The following is a 13,739-nucleotide window of genomic DNA, read 5'->3' on the forward strand; positions in this document are numbered from 1 at the left end:
TAATTAAAGGTGATATATTTGAGAAATTGGAAGACGAAGATGAGCAGGGATGGTGTAAAGGAAGGAAAGATGGTAGAGTTGGTCTTTATCCTGCAAATTATGTAGAGTTATTATCTCAATAGTTTATGCAAAGTTAAATTTTCTAAAATTCTTTCTTGGTTACTTAACAAGTAAAATTATGAAGAACAAAATCTAGTTATTTTGTTGTTTTCTGTTTTTATTTTTCGGTGATGCAATGTCATCACAAAAGTTTATTTTTGTTAGAAAAAAAAAAAAAAAGAACACTTACATTTTTTTCGTGTATGACACGATGATTTGCATAAGCTGAAAATTTCACAAAAACTGTGAATACAAAGACAGTGACGTTATGTGACTGTTTTTCTGTTTTTATATCAAAGATAGTTCAATGAAATGAGTTCTTTAAAAAGATCTCAGACAAAACATCTCCAATTGCAGTTAATACGTTTTTTTTAGATAGATAAGTTAGTAAAATTCATTGTTAGTATTAACAATTAAAATGAATAACATGTATGCAAATCTTAGATCTTCGAGTAATGTACAGTCATTCATTTTGTAACACATTATTACTGTTACAATTAAGAATCTTTTGGCTGAAGACAAAAATTTTATTTAATTTATTGTTATTAAAAAAGTACCTTTGAAACCTTACACTTATCTAAATGGTGTCATTGTACATAATAGAATTAAGAGCTTAGTAATATTTGAAGTTATTAGATAAAATGTCACAGTGTATGCGACAAAGTATATTAGGATACTTTAAAAATATACTTAAATTAAATATATACTATAAATAACAAAAATTCGGGACCCAAGAATATTCTTTTCTTATTAAAATATTATTTAAAAAAAAAAAAAGAAAAAAAGAAAAAGCAAAAAAAACAATGATTCTAGCATTGTTCTTAAAAGAGTATTGGTCATTTTTTCTTGCATAAATTTAAGCATTTTAAATATCTAACGTTTAACACACTATCACTTCCATATATATATATATATGATATATATATATATATATATATATATATATATATATATATATATATAAAATATGCTTTGTACATATATAATGTCTTTTTATATAAAAATAATAAGACTAGAATATTATTTTCAAAGTAAAATAATTTTGTTTCTAAAATACAAATTTTGTATATTTCTTATTAAGAATATACATTTTCATGAAAATATATGTCACCTTACATTTATGTGTTTTCATCGAAAAATTGAAACGTAAGCACAAGCGAAGTGAATTATAGCATGTGTATCCTTCATTGTAAAGTATAAATATATAAGTTATTTGACATTATAACAAACACATTATTAAAGGACCAATGTGTTATGTACACTTATAACGCAATTTCCTTTAAATCATTATTAGATGTTTATTTTTGACAGTTGCATTGGAAAATTTTATAAAAAAACATAATTTTCCTAAAATATACAAAAGCCATGCATTATAATTTATTATAATTACCATATAATTTTCAAAATATTTAATACAAGTCGAAAACTGATTTTGACTGAAATATGTATTTTGATTTTTAAAATTATTATTTTACATGTAATAATTAGATATACGACGTATGTTAACGAAAATAAAAATTAAGTATGAATAAAACCTGTGTCTCTGTACACGATATTTATGTAAATAAAGTAGAATATAGTAAGGTTTTCAATTCAGCCTATGACTGATTATTGTAATCAATTACACTTTTTAATCCTTCAAATCATGTTTTATGAAGAATATCCATAACTTCATAAATTGTTATGTAGAATTTACCTTCTGTATAAAATTTACTATGTATATCTAATAAACGTCCTATGTATAAAATATATACTATATTTTTAATAATGCTTTTATTTTAGGGGCAATAATTAAAAAATAGAAATAATACATCAATAACTATATTTGTTTTTCCATAAGTGTTTTGGTACATTTTGCAGTATTAATATTCACAATTTATATTAAGTAGCAATTAACAAAATATTACCATATGCAATCCTTTATTTTATTTTTCACCTCTCTTCTAATCATAATTATTTAAAAAATATTTTTAATATTAAATGTAATTATGTTGCGTATCCTTAATCGCACGCAATCATATTGTAGCAAAAAATCAGAGCTGTATTTAAAACTAATATATATATATACAAGTAAAATGATTACATTCATTTACATCAATTCACATCAATACATCAACCAAAAATATTGGTTCTACATATTTATATATTTATGTATTTATGTAAAAATGAATTAACATTTTACTATTAATAAACATGCACACATATTTCTATTTTCTTTCAAAAATCAAAATATAAGTTTAATTACACAAATATATATTTACAAAATATTTGTATTCAGAAAAAATCTGTACATACAAGTAAAATATTGAATTCACAAAATGCAAAGTAATATATATTTTATCTTAATATTAAAAATGTACTATAATTTGTATTTTAATATCATTTAAATTCTATACTTTTTAAGTTAATTAATTTATACCTTAAATTTAAACAAACTAGATCCTAATATAAAACTTTTAAACTCGAAATATGCATATATGTATATTTTATAAAATATGTATATGAAGATTAAACAACTGTATCAATCATATAATTAATTGATATTTTAAAAATGATCATATATGTGTGGATGTGTAAATACATCTATATATATATGTAATTCTATTATATAGTATTTTTCTTTAACTTTCTATTCATCTATGACATTAATATAATTATTTTTGTTAATATTTTTATTATTACGTAATGTTATATATAAAAAAAAAAAAAAAAAAAAAAAAAAAAAAAGAAAACTTGAAATTTTTAATTATATGTTGTTACATTAGACAAACATTATAATATATATTAATAACTATTTATTATATTAAAAGTAAAGTTGATGTGCATATTTACATCAGTGCGTTGCAACATGCTGTTGTAAATGTAAAAGTGTTGGAAATGGTTTCTCACATAATTGGCATACATGTGCATTACCATTATGTACATCCAGATGCTCAGACAATTCTTCTTCAGTCTCAAAAAGATCATCACAGATCATACATTGATATTCATATGCCTTCATTCCTTGCTTCTCCCATTCTGCTATTGCAGCTTCTTCTTCATGCGCTTGTGTATGCATTTCCAATAACATTTCCGAATTAAATATTTCTGCACATTGTACACATTGATAAGATGACTCTTTTGTTTTTTCATTCTCAGTTCCTATTGTAATAAGATTAGGATTGTCATCTTCGTCATCAAAAAGATGTTTTTCTACATGAACCCCAAGTGCATCCTCAGATTCCATGGAATCACCACAAATAGCACATTGATATTGTTCTTTTCCTATACTTTGCTCATCTTCACTTATATCATCACAATGTTTTTGTAAATGATCTTTGAGTATCTCTTCATCTGTAAAAATTTTATCACATACAAAACAAGTATAAGTTTTCTTAGGTCTTTCAATACTTTTAATTCCATCTAATTTTGCACTTTTAGAAGTTAATGTATTTTCTAATGTAGTGTTTTCTACTGCTTTTATTTGAGTACCTACGATAGATTTTTTAATTTGATCTTTCACAGTAGTAACAAGTATTGAAGAATTTCGATTACTCGTATCTAATAATTTTTTAGAATCTATTTTTGCTATATTTTCTATATTAAATTCGGATTGATCATGACTTTCTAAATGATGCGCTAATAATTTTTCTGTTCTAAATACAACATTACATACATAACATTTATGTACTTGCTTTACTGAACGACATACATGTGATTTTACGAATCGAGCCTCCACAATTTCATGACATCTTTTACAACGCATCATTTTATGTTTGTTATGTCGTGGAATAGTATTTTCCACTTTATGTGATTTCATATGTACCTCAATCTCTGAACGATCATTGAAAGACAAATTACAAACACCACAAATATGTTTAGCATTTATTGATAATTCTGGATTCGTTATATTGCTACGATTTTCTATGCTTTTTTGAAATCCAACAGTAGATTTCTTTGCAACAGATGTTGTAGTCATTAAAATACTATGTTTTGAAGTTTTTTCAAACGATTGTTTTCTCACTCCAGGTTCTCTTTTAATAGATGATGCATATACTTTTTGAGTAGATAATAACTTGTGTGATATAGTTTCTTCTGAACCATTGGAATCAGAGTCCATAGTAGATGTATTATAATCATTGTACTTTCTAGATGGCACTCTTCTTCGTTTATGAGGTAAAATTTCAAGAGAATTATTAACTTTATTTATAGGTTTATGCTGATCAAGAATATGTAAATTATTAATTCTATGATATTTACTTTCCTGTATTAGATCTAATACCTTTAATACAACAGTAGGTTGAAATTTTTTTGAGATCATTGCTGTTTTTACAAACTCTGCTGAAACAGTTCTAGATTGTTGATTAGAAAATTCAAATGATTTAAATGACGCTTCAATATTTTTCTTTATTGTCTTTTCTATTATATTTTTTAATTTCTGATCTAATGCCTGATAAGAAGAACTATAGAAATTTTGTAATTCTTCATTCTTTATATCGTTGCTATTTATTCCAAATAATTTATATTTCACCTCTTTTTCAATAAAGGTAGCCAATTCAAGCTGAATTTGTTTTAATACTTCTAATTCTGTTCCCTCTACTTCTATGTTCAAACATTTTTCAATTAACCTTTTATCATTTGAATCACTTATCGTAGGATGAATCCTACGCAATTGTACAGCATCGATAATATCCGTATTTTTTTCTTGACTATTTTCATCTACATTAAAACTCTTAGATTCTTTAGGTAAATTATTTAAATGTGTTTTGTTCGTGTATTCTGGTTCTGTTAATGCCAATGTCGATGTTACAACATATCTTACATCGCCAATTTCTAATTCTGATTTCACTGAATGTGGCAAAAATGCTTTTTTATCATTATGCAACTTGATTTTTGTAACAGATTCGTCAGTAATATCATACTCTGGGATATCAGTAGGAGAATTTTCTTTTTCTAAAACATTTTGTATATATGATTTGTTTTGTTTCAATTCATCTTGCATACCATCTTCCTTCAATGATATACTTTTATTCTCATTTGACAAAACATCATTATTGAGTAATGTTTGAGATCTTGTTTTTCTTGTATCAGAATCTGTTTCTACAATTACATTATCACTGTCATTTTTAATATTATATTTACCACTCATATTAGTTTCTAAATTTTTTAATGCTTTAGCTAATCTCTTTTGTCTCTCAGCTTCTTTATCTGCATTTGTTTTTGCTCTTGCTTTCTGTACAGGTGATAATTGTGCATCATCAGAAACTACAGAATCAGTATCTGAGGCATGCTCTCCAGTTGCTGCTAAAAGAGCTTTTTTCCTAGCTACCCAACGTTTTGTAGAAGCTTTTCTTCTTTCAATTGTTCTACCCCTTTTACCACTTAAAGATTTAACCCTCATTGGAACTAAAGATGGTTTTATTTGGGTATTGCCTTCATTATCATTTGCTCCTTCAAATTTATTGGTATTAATGTCATTTGTTTTCTGAGATGAATCTTTTGAAGAGGCAGGATCATCCTCTGATATGTACATTTCTTTTAGTGTATTTTGATCAGCAACACAATCTACACTTGCAAATTCCAATGGTATTAATGGAGGAACCTCTGATTTTGACTTTTTCTAAAATAATTATAAATTAAGGGATATTATTTGAAAAAAAATATTTCAAAAAGAATACTTATAAAATTGTATATATGATTCATAAAATTTAACAATTGTTTATACTCCATACCTTTTCATTGGTATCAGATAAACTGTCATCACTACTCTGCTGCAATTCTGCAAGCTTTCTTTTAAATTGTGATATCTAAAACATGTTGATTTTAATTTTTTAGATTTAATTTTTACATTTACAATTATTATTATAATAAGTAAGGAATTGAAAAAGAAAGAATATCATAAAAATAAAAGGACAATATTGAAAAGCTTAATGTAAGTCGGAGTTATTATAATAATAAGTAAACAATTGAAAAAGAAACAATATCATATTATAAAGAACGATATTTAAAAACCTAATGTAAATCATCTAAACAAATTTATATGGTTAAATATCTATTCGCTTAAATTATCTATGGGATTATAATAAATAATGAAAAGGCGTGTTAAGGAAAACCAAACAAGTACAACTCGTTCAATGAACTTTTGTAACAGAAAGTTAATGCTTACACATCACCAAATAAGTATATGTTGATAATATAAATTGAATATTTCTATACATACCGTATTATCAGATGCTTCTGATATTTCCAAATGATTTAACAATAATTCATTAGATTGTATAAATTGTTCCTTGAATTCACTCCACATATTCAATTTATATAAGCAAACATGACAAATGATATTCGGTAGACCCTTTTCATCTTTTATCTAAATAAAACATAATACGGTAATTAAAAACAGATGAAAAAGATTGATAAAATAATGAAAGATTATAAACAACTTACATCAATGGAGGTACACTTGCTAAGGTCATTGATTTGAAATTGCACCTTATCATCGAATAAATTACTCATACAACCATTTTCGGTAAGACAAATACGACACCTGCTATGTAGATTAGGTAATTTCCGTTTTCTCGGCATTTTTTATAACTACGTATGAAAAAACGATATTATAACGTTTGTAGATCAAATGGTATCGAGAAACTTGAAGTATGCAGTGAATACGATGTGGCGGGTGTGCAAGATTATGACTTGATAAGACTATCGATACAATTCATTTGTCCTTACTTCAGACTTATTATTTATGAAAATTAAAACAAACGTATGGCGGTTCTACAAATTTTCTATTTAAAAAAAAACTCTCCCGAAGAATAATATTTTCACTTTTTTGTTATATAATTAATTTAATTATATAATTGTTTATACTTCTACGTATGTACAATATAATAATTGTTATCTATTTACTTTGTATTAATCGAAACGACATAAAATAATAAAAATATAATACACCGAGTTTTCAGATGATAATTAATAGATTTCTTTTTACAAAATATAAATTAATTATTTTATTGGTTAATTCGATAATGTTAAATAACAAAAAAAATAATGATGTAATATATATATGATATAAATTAAATTTTAAATTGTATGTTCTGTATTTTGAATCGAAAAACAATGATTATCGAGTATTTAATCACAAAGTTTACGAGATTGTTAATATATTGATATCGAAAAATAATCGAAAGAAGAAATGAATCGAAGTGGCGAGAACTATCGATTCAAATACTCGCAAACTAAACTTCGACTTTTATACTTTTCTAGTAAGTTCTATAAGATTTATTCAAACCACGACTGCGGTAATTCCACAAGCGTGATAAAAGTTATTTTTCTAGAATCATCCGCTGAACATTGAATAATTTTAATCCGTTCGATAGAAATTATTCTTAACGTTAGAATATCTTATTAATTTAAAACAATGTAAGTATGATTTTATATTATCATATGTATTCTTAAATATATGTAAATGATTTTAATATACATCGTCATTGCCATTTTATTTATATAAAATATACAGAATATATTTTTTTACAAATCTTTTGATTTTATTTTTATTTATATTTGGCTTTATCTAATATTTAATTCTTTTTCATGCACTATAATAGTCGACATTTACAAATGTTTAAATGTAATTATTATTCCGTATAATTGAATATAATTAACAATTAATAATTATGTTTGAAAAAAGATAGTTAATAGTATTACATCCTGAAGAAAATATTGTTATATATATATATATATATATATATATATATATATATATATATATATATTTACTATATTCCAATTTATCATATATTTGTAATTATTAATATGATACATGTATCATCTTTTAGCATGGTTGCTGTAGATATTTCTCCTGCAAAAAATGGCGGTATTCTTAAAGAAATCCTTAAAGAAGGTGTTGGTGATGAACTTCCAATAACAGGTGGAAAAGTAACAGTACATTATACTGGAACATTGTTAGATGGAACTAAATTTGATTCTAGCAGAGATCGCAATGAACCATTCAAATTTAATTTGGGTATGTCAAATGTTATTAAAGCTTGGGATATAGGTGTAGCTACAATGAAAAAAGGTGAAATCGCAATGTTAACATGTGCTCCTGAATATGCATATGGAGAAACTGGTAGTCCTCCAAAAATTCAACCTAATACAACTCTTAAGTTTGAGGTAAAAAGAAAAAAAACTTTTCAATATGAAAGTATATAAAAATAAAATATTTATAATAAGTATAATATATCTAATTAGTTTATAAATTTTATGTCAATTATCAGATAGAAATGATTGATTGGTCAGGAGAGGATTTAAGTCCTGATAAAGATGGAAGCATTGAAAGACTTCAAATTACTCCAGGGAAAGATTATGTTACTCCTCGTGATAGATCATTAGTAAACAGTATGTATGATATTAAATTATTATATAATATTTACATATATATATATATATATATATATATGTATATAACATTTTTCATTTATAGTACATTTGACTGGAATGTACAAGGATGAAGTTTTTGAAGATAGAGATGTACAATTTTGTCTTGGAGAAGGAGAAGATGTAGGAATTGTAAGGGGTGTAGAAAAAGCCCTTGAAAGTTTCAAAAGTGGAGAAAAATCTAAACTTAAAATAAAAAGTAAATATGCATTTAAGAAGGAAGGTAAACCTGAATTTAATATTCCACCAAATGCAGACGTGGAGTATATTGTAGAATTAAAAAGCTTTGAAAAGGTAATAACCTGAATATAATATTAAATATTTTTTATTGTATTTTTTATTCTAATTATATTAAAAAATTTAATATAGGCTGTAGAAAGTTGGTCTTTAAATGGATCTCAAAAAATAGAGCAAGCCAAACTTTTGAAAGATAAAGGAACGAATTACTTCAAAAATGGAAAATACAATCTAGCTACTAAAATGTACAAAAAAGTGTTGGATTTTTTATGCTATGATAAAAATTTTGAAAACGAACTTAAAGCAGAGAGCGACAGTCTTCTTTTATCCACACATTTGAATCTTGCATTGTGCTATTTAAAAACTGATCAAAATGTTGAAGCTAAAGATGCATGCTTAGAAGCTTTAAAGTTAGATCCACATAATGAAAAAGCATATTTTAGAAGAGGACAAGCTTATCTTGCACTTGCATCACCTGAAATAGCAATTAATGATTTTGAAAAAGTATTAAAAATAGAACCAAAAAATATAGCTGCTTCAAAACAAATTATAGTTTGTAATAATCTTATTAAGAAACAACTAGCGAAAGAAAAGAAACTTTATGCAAATATGTTTGATAAATTTGCACAAGAAGACAAACAGGTTTGTGAAAAACAATAGTATATAACACAGATATTTTTTTCGTGCGAATTTCATTTTATTCTGTATAAAATTAAAATTTGTTTCCATTTATGTTCATCTCAAATATTGCAAAAAAAAATGGAATATTTTAAATTAGATTTATTATTTATAAATAATGTATAAAGATCTTGGTAAACATTGGATTTCTTTAAGTTTTAATATATGATTTGAATTATATTTTGTCATCAAAATTTTATCATAAAATGAATTTTTTAAATATTTATGGTATTGTAGTATTTATATTGTTTTAATATTTAGGGGTAATTTTACAATGCAACTAATATTAATACCTATGTGTTAATAGCAATGAAAACATTTTTGTGACTTGATTTTAATCATAGAAAATAATCATGTATTTTCTAATTATTCATGATTTTGTTATTAATTATTAATTGTTTTGTTACTTTTGACCATAAACTATTAGTAATGTCGCAGAAGGAGGAGGAGAAGCTGCGACAACAACCCGATGTAATGCGTGGAGCTCTGGGTGAATGGGGACAAGAAGAAAGGCCTGGAGGTAGAGATGCAACTGCCTTTGAAAAGGAAAATCCAAATATTCTCATGCTTAATGCTAACGGAACAGGAGAATTTCAAAATATGTAAGCAGTTGCTGTACTTTTTCAGTACACTGCTCCACTTGGCTGCCAACAATGTTAAATTTTATTATTCGATATTTTATAATGCCGTTAAGTAGTACTGGGCATAAAAAAGTCATAAAGGCTTTTCACATTAAGAGCCAGAGTAAATCTCTATAATCAATTTGATACATATAATATATACCTAGTCAATTGTATTTTTCATCATTTTAATAACTTTATGTTTCAAATGATCAAATAGATTTGGAAATGTAATTGTGAATATATTGATTAGGAATATTCTGTATTATTCATTTTAAAATGAATATTGAAAATTCATTAATAAAATGATGTCGGACGAAGTTATTTAATTATAATACAATTTTCTTTATCATTATCTATCAGCAATTTTAAATATAACGTAAGACATTTCGTTCATAATAAAATATATTTTACATTGTTTAAGATTTTAAGAATTTATTACACATATTGTCTATGCACAATGACGTAACTGTAAAAGTTACGAATAAACAATGTACAAAAAATAAGTGGAATAATCTTATTCAAATTATTATTTATTATCTTCTATAGAAATATTTCTTAATTATAGATTACAATTCGTTGGTAAGTACATTGAATGTAATTAATTTATATAAACAAATTCATCTTAAATCACATAAGTAAAAAAATGACCGTTAGAAAAATAATTATTCAATTCAAACATAGCCTTAAAGTATAACATAAGAATTCAATTAATAATTTAAATTAGATTTTAAGCCAATCATAAATCTGAATAAAAGTATACAGTTACGCTGATTCGTCTGTTTTCAACTATGAATGGACAATTCAACTGTTATAGAAATTATGCTTTATAGTTAGTATCCGTGCGCATGTGTATATTGCGCATTGTGGTATTGACGTTGTCAAATTATAATTGACATTTCACAGGAATCTAAAAGGTTAAAAAAAGGGGTGTTAACGTAAGTAATTCTTAACAGTAAATATTAATACGTGTTAATATTTCTGAGTCGCAAAACGGCATTGAAGGATACTTTAAAAAATATTTCTTCTATAATTTCAATAATAATATTATAATAAATCATATACTTTCATTTTTGATTATATTAATACTTTTATGTAATTAAAATTGTTTACTTTATTTATAAATATATAATTTTCTTTAATAACGATTAAACTTCATAATTTGTCATGTGCTCAAATCTAACCTATGATATTAAGTTTTATAAAGATATATGTTTTTTATTAACATAAAACATATAATTGCAGGCATTAAAAAGGTTAAATTAAAAAATATATACTATATATATTTATTAGTTTAATTAAGTTGTACATAATTTTATGATACAAGATATGAAAATTATTTAATCTATTGAAGATTTCTTTCTATATATATTCTATATATATATATATTTCTATTATTTAAAGTTTATAGCATAAATATCATTAATATTACCATAAGAATATAATCTTCATAACGTACAATGTATATTCAGTCAGTTAGGTTATCATGGATGCTTTTGGTGACAATTTTGTAAACGATACGGAAGTAGATCCTGCCGCAGAATTTCTAGCAAGAGAACAAGATCAATTAGCAGGATTAGAAGATGAGATTCCTCCTGTCTCTATGGCTATCCCAGCTACATCTACTAATGGAGAAGGTAAACGAATAAATATCATTTCATTTTTTATTTATTGATTATAGAATTGACGAATAATACCAATCATGAATATTAAATAATATAAAGTTGTTCTTAATAATTAAACGATAAATTAATTATATTTTATATTTGACTTCAAAAGTGTTCTGTATTCTTAATAATTTTATATGTAATATATTATAATTATATTTATTTTCAGTAGAGGATTTATCTGGAAATTTTGGCAGTTTAAAAATTGGTCCAGGTAGTGATGTTGAAGGTAGTTTCGAAATTATAGATACAATTGGACAGACCACTGAATCTCAAACACTACCTGCTCTAGGTAAGATGTATACTCATAAGAATTTGATATAAATACAATAATTTAACAAAAAAAAATCTACCTGTAGATACAGTAGCATCAGCACCACCAGTAAAAGAGGAACCAGAAAAGATACGAAAATGGAGAGAAGAACAGAAAACACGTCTTGAAGAAAAAGGTATGTGTGATAATTAGATTAAACTATAAGTTAACATTTAATTAATCTTAAAAATTATATATTTATTAGATGCTGAAGAAGAAAAGAAAAAAGAAGAATGGAGAGAAGCTGCAAAGAAAGAATTAGAAGAATGGTATAAGCATCATGCAGAGGCAATTAGCAAAACCAAAACAACTAACAGGTAATTTTTATATTTTTATATATTTGATATATATTCTTTAGTTAAAATTTAACATTTGTTCTATTTATAAGTAATTACAGACACTAAAAAAAGTTCTATTTAATATAAATTACTTATATTTTCATCAAATTTAATTTAACTTTATATTAATGCAAAACAGAACTACAGGTATATAACTTAAACGTTGTAATAATATTGTTCTTACTCTTTGATGCATTCAGTTACTATATTTTTAATTACATTTATTTATAGTAGTTGAATATTATCATATACTTAATTTTAGGCTATCTGAATAAGTATGATATATAGATATATACATACATTATTTTTTTATTCTGCTTCTTAGGGAATCAGCCAAGTAAGTTACAATCTGTTTAATTGCATGTATATTGCATTATTGATTACATATAGTTGCAATGCATATTGCATTAAATTGCTATACAACGTCGCTTTGCTTAGGCAGGTATAGAAAGTTTAAAAATAATATATACATTAAAAATAATAGATAATAATAGATATATAAATAAAATTTTAGGATTTTTAATTCTATAATTTTTTTGTAATATTATAAAGAAAGTATTGCATATCATATATTTATATATAATGCACAAAATCTGCCAATATATTTTATTATCTTTTTTAATGTTAAAATTTATTATAATTGATATATATTTACTAAAAAACTTGTAATAGCATTTTCAAATGCATGTATACTGGCATCCACTTAGTAAAAGATAAAAATAATGCCTGCACATAAAATGAACAATGGAATTATGCTTGAATTGTATATAAAAAAAAAAACATGAATTAATAAAAACTCTTATAAAATAAATGATATGTGATTAGATATTATAAATAATTTGGCGTTCTTATTAATAGGAATGCAGAGAAGCAATTCGTTGCAGAAGCTGACGAAGTGGAGCCTGGTACAGAGTGGGAACGTATCGCGAAGCTATGTGATTTCAATCCTAAATCATCTCGTACTTCCAAAGATGTATCTCGAATGCGTTCAATTATTTTGCAATTAAAGCAGACACCACCTGCTCCTGTTAATGTTTGATAGAATCAAAAGCTCTTACCTTACAAATTATAGGTATTATAAATAACAACATTAATAACAAATAATGAGGAAAGATGTATGCAGATTCCGATCATATTATTAAAACAATAAGTTGGAAGTGTTCTGTTAATAAAAGATGTACTATTATTGTGAATAAAAGTTATTAATGATAAGTAAAAAATGCAATGAAAAAATATTTTCATAAACTTATATTAAAAGGAATCAAAAACTCAAATTTCTTTTATTTTAACTCAATTATCATTGACTTTAAAAGTAAGTATACATTTGAAAATAATCATTTACTTAGTAAAAATGATATGAATCATTACTTGT

At 24.7% G+C, this 13,739-nt stretch overlaps 4 protein-coding genes across 12 annotated transcripts in view; 3 read left to right on the forward strand and 1 right to left on the reverse strand.

Moving 5' to 3' along the window:
- The window catches only part of LOC124423105 (protein kinase C and casein kinase substrate in neurons protein 1), a 46,018-nt gene extending 45,384 nt beyond the window's left edge, over positions 1-634 (forward strand). For all 5 annotated transcript variants that reach the window (XM_046960495.1, XM_046960492.1, XM_046960493.1 and 2 more), the window contains one exon: positions 10-634. In XM_046960495.1, coding sequence (XP_046816451.1) covers positions 10-122 — 113 coding nt within the window. In that variant the 3' untranslated portion in view covers positions 123-634. The remainder of the gene's footprint in view (positions 1-9) is intronic.
- A 2,175-nt stretch (positions 635-2,809) lies between these two features.
- Positions 2,810-6,890, reverse strand: LOC124422793 (zinc finger protein 836-like). Its single transcript, XM_046959695.1, has 4 exons — positions 6,523-6,890; positions 6,299-6,445; positions 5,811-5,885; positions 2,810-5,698 (listed from the first exon to the last, which is right to left on the reverse strand). The coding sequence occupies exons 1-4, from the start codon at positions 6,658-6,660 to the stop codon at positions 2,933-2,935; spliced, it is 3,126 nt and encodes a 1,041-aa protein (XP_046815651.1). The 5' UTR covers positions 6,661-6,890; the 3' UTR covers positions 2,810-2,932.
- A 445-nt stretch (positions 6,891-7,335) lies between these two features.
- On the forward strand, positions 7,336-10,369 carry LOC124422438 (peptidyl-prolyl cis-trans isomerase FKBP4). Of its 2 annotated transcripts, none has more exons than XM_046958853.1 (6): positions 7,336-7,497; positions 7,914-8,250; positions 8,355-8,475; positions 8,561-8,808; positions 8,884-9,393; positions 9,868-10,369. In XM_046958853.1, exons 2-6 carry the CDS (start codon positions 7,915-7,917, stop codon positions 10,033-10,035), a joined length of 1,383 nt encoding a protein of 460 aa, XP_046814809.1. In that variant the 5' UTR covers positions 7,336-7,497; position 7,914; the 3' UTR covers positions 10,036-10,369. The 2 variants fall into 2 exon arrangements, with proteins under 2 accessions (XP_046814809.1, XP_046814810.1); XM_046958854.1 differs by having other exon boundaries at positions 9,857-10,009.
- A 465-nt stretch (positions 10,370-10,834) lies between these two features.
- LOC124422475 (clathrin light chain) lies at positions 10,835-13,587 on the forward strand. 4 transcript variants are annotated; one of them, XM_046958943.1, is made up of 7 exons: positions 10,835-10,987; positions 11,522-11,686; positions 11,886-12,008; positions 12,076-12,165; positions 12,235-12,346; positions 12,693-12,704; positions 13,226-13,587. In XM_046958943.1, exons 2-7 carry the CDS (start codon positions 11,536-11,538, stop codon positions 13,404-13,406), a joined length of 669 nt encoding a protein of 222 aa, XP_046814899.1. In that variant the 5' UTR covers positions 10,835-10,987; positions 11,522-11,535; the 3' UTR covers positions 13,407-13,587. The 4 variants fall into 4 exon arrangements, with proteins under 4 accessions (XP_046814899.1, XP_046814901.1, XP_046814902.1 ...); XM_046958945.1 differs by having other exon boundaries at positions 11,889-12,008; XM_046958944.1 differs by lacking the exon at positions 10,835-10,987 and adding an exon at positions 11,098-11,305.
- Positions 13,588-13,739: the final 152 nt, after the last annotated feature.

Source organism: Vespa crabro, chromosome 3 (assembly GCF_910589235.1).
Source record: "Vespa crabro chromosome 3, iyVesCrab1.2, whole genome shotgun sequence".
In the NCBI taxonomy this organism is placed as follows: Eukaryota; Metazoa; Arthropoda; class Insecta; order Hymenoptera; family Vespidae; genus Vespa; species Vespa crabro.